This window comes from Phocoena sinus, chromosome 2 (genome assembly GCF_008692025.1).
Source record: "Phocoena sinus isolate mPhoSin1 chromosome 2, mPhoSin1.pri, whole genome shotgun sequence".
In the NCBI taxonomy this organism is placed as follows: domain Eukaryota; kingdom Metazoa; phylum Chordata; class Mammalia; order Artiodactyla; family Phocoenidae; genus Phocoena; species Phocoena sinus.
Genome location: NC_045764.1, coordinates 150019587 through 150022385, shown reverse-complemented (window position 1 = coordinate 150022385; position 2799 = coordinate 150019587). Strand labels below are relative to the sequence as shown.

The following is a 2799-nucleotide window of genomic DNA, read 5'->3' as shown; positions in this document are numbered from 1 at the left end:
CTCCTCACCGTTGAGTCCCAGTTGTCCCCAACTTACCTGAAGCCATGGCAAAGCCTCCTACTGGTATCACAGTCAGTCCAAGCCGCCCCCCACACACAGCCACAAGGAAGGCTTCAGGACCCAAATCTCATCCTATCACCCCTGCCAAGATCCCTGAAGGCCCCTTAGACCTAAACGGGGTTGCACGGTCTGGGCCTGCACTCCATCTCACACCTTTCACTGTACCCTGAGCCACACCAGCCTTCTCTCAGCTCCCTTGCCTACCATCCTTTATTCGGCCTCTCCGTGAAACGTGTCCCCCCTCCCCTCACCTTGTCAGCTCATCTTCTTCCTTCAGATCTCAGTTCAAAAGCCTCCCCTGCGCCTCTGTGTCAGTTCTATCCATCGTACATTCTCACACCCTCTGCTGTACTTCTCCTTCAGGGCAGGCGTTTTCTCCACCAGTTGTAAGCTCTGGAAGACAAAGTGTGCATCTTTCTTCCTCTCCCTGCTTCCCGTCCTTCTCACCATCGCATCCCCAGCATCTGTCCAGTGCCTGGCCATCGCTGATGCTCAGTAACTATGTGTTGAATGGATAGATGAATGAACCAACTCTATGAGGTAAGTACTGCCGCTATCCCTAATCTGCAGACAAAGAAACGGAGATTCTGAGGAGTTGAGTGGCCAACTCAAGGTCCTGCGGCTGGCCAGTGGTACAGGCAGGGTCTAGAGCAAGTCAGACTGCAGAGTCTGTGCTCTTCACCACTTCCGGTCCTGCACCCAGAATGCCGGCCTCAGTGTCTGTCTTGCTCTCCCAGCAGGCTCTCTGAGGACTGCTCAGCTGGCCACCAAGTCCTGGGGCTCTGGGGCTCTCCTCCCCAGAGCTGCCCCCAGAACCATGGAGAGTCTGAGTGAGCTACAGAACCCACTGCTGCCTCAGAACCCCGCACACCTCCATGGCCCCTACCCCTACCCCGAGGCTTCTCCCGCCTGGCCGTGCCGGGAGAAGATCTACTCCTACCTCCTGGGTGGTGCTGGGCCTGCTCACGCCCACCAGCTCCTGGACCCAGGATCCCTGCAGCTGGCCGTGGAGGCCTGGTACAGGCCCAACTGCCTCCTGGGGAGGGACAAGCTCAAGGAGCCCAGGGCAGACAGCTGCGAAACCAGCTTCACAGAGAGCAGGGAGCCCTCCGCTGGGCCTACGGAGCGGTCCACAGAACCTGGCCAAGCGGAAGAGGATGTCACCATCCAGACCGTGTCCTACGGGGTTCAAGAGGAGCTCCAAGGCCAAGAGGACGACCAGGAGGAGGAGGAGGAGGAGGTGAGTATGTGTGTTTAAAATGCAGATTCTTGGGCTCACCTCCAGGTGCTGAGATTCTGTAGGCCTGGCTTGGGGTCCAGGAATCTGTATGTTACCAAAAAAAGGCACTTCTGACACGGGTGCTATCTACACTTTGAGAAACACTAGCTTGGGCTATTTAATTATTTTAAGATTAACTGCATTAGGGTATCTTTTTTATTGAAGTATAGTTGATTTACAATATTATGTAAGTAGGTGTACAACATAGCGATTCACAGGTTTTAAGGGTCATGAATATTTAATTTTTTAATAGCACTTTTTGTTCTTGTTTTTTTTCTAGCTCAATCGAGAGATAATTTGTATATAACATTGTTTAAGTTTAAGGTGTATAATGCCATGATTTGATTCATGTACGTATTACAAAATGTTTACCACAATAAGGTTAGTTAACACATCCTTCATCTCACATAATTACCATTTTGCTGTTGCTGTTGTAGTCCTCTTTAAGCAACGTATGTCAGTTTTGCTCCACGTAATCTAATATTTTCTACAAGGTGATTTTTAAGGGTTACATGGTATCCCGTTGTAGGTTCTTGCATCAGTTATTAACCCAATCTCCTGGTCATTGGGTGTTGAGATTGTTTCTAATCTTTCACAATTACTACCCTATGATGAACATTCCGGTACGTGTATATTTGTATTCTTTCCTAGTGATAAATTCCTAAGGGTGGAATCACTGGGCCATTCACTGTCAAAGCTTTTGGTGGAGAGTACCGAGCCCAACCCACACTCCCACTAACAACAGATGGTCTTCCCGTTGCCCCACATCACTGCCAATGGGTGATCCTGGGCCAGGTCACAAGAGCCCACTCGTGTTTTGCAGAGTGATGCAACCTCGACAGAGAGTGAAAGCGAAGACAACTTCCTTACGCTGCCTCCCAGGGACCACCTGGGTCTCACGATCTTCTCCATGCTCTGCTGCTTCTGGCCACTGGGCATAGCTGCCTTCTACTTCTCCCAGGGGGTAAGAGCCCGTGGGGCCCAGGGCTTCTGCTCTGGCCACCCCGCTCCTCTGGGGGGCCTGGGGTCAGGGCCTGGCAGGCTGGGGCTGTTTGCTGGGCGTGGGGATGCTCCCTTTCATCAGCGCCTCTCTCTCCCTAGACCAGCAAGGCCATCTCCAAGGGGGACTTCCGCCTGGCCAGCACCACCTCCCGCCGGGCCCTATTCCTGGCCACACTCTCCATCGCCATCGGGGCTGGTCTCTATGTGGCCGTGGTGGTAGCCCTGGCAGCTTACATGTCCCAGAATGGCCACAGCTAGTGGCCAAGAAGTCCTGGCGTCCTGACTCCCCTGATGGACCTGAGGAGGCAGGGGGGCTTGGGGTAGCAGACTCTCTGGGAAGTCCTGGCCCCTGAAGACAGCTCATGAGCGTGGCTTATTGGGAGGAGGCCTCCCGGGCTGCAGCCTGAGGGGTGCAACCTTCACTTCTTCCTGCCTATTGCAACCAGCCTAAAGCAGGG

General features: G+C 53.3%; 1 protein-coding gene across 1 annotated transcript; it reads left to right on the top strand.

Moving 5' to 3' along the window:
* Positions 1 to 474: 474 nt before the first annotated feature.
* On the top strand, positions 475 to 2599 carry SYNDIG1L (synapse differentiation inducing 1 like). The gene is made up of 4 exons (XM_032624890.1): positions 475 to 600; positions 801 to 1300; positions 2163 to 2303; positions 2441 to 2599. The coding sequence occupies exons 2-4, from the start codon at positions 878 to 880 to the stop codon at positions 2597 to 2599; spliced, it is 723 nt and encodes a 240-aa protein (XP_032480781.1). The 5' UTR covers positions 475 to 600; positions 801 to 877.
* The last annotated feature ends 200 nt before the right edge of the window (positions 2600 to 2799 follow it).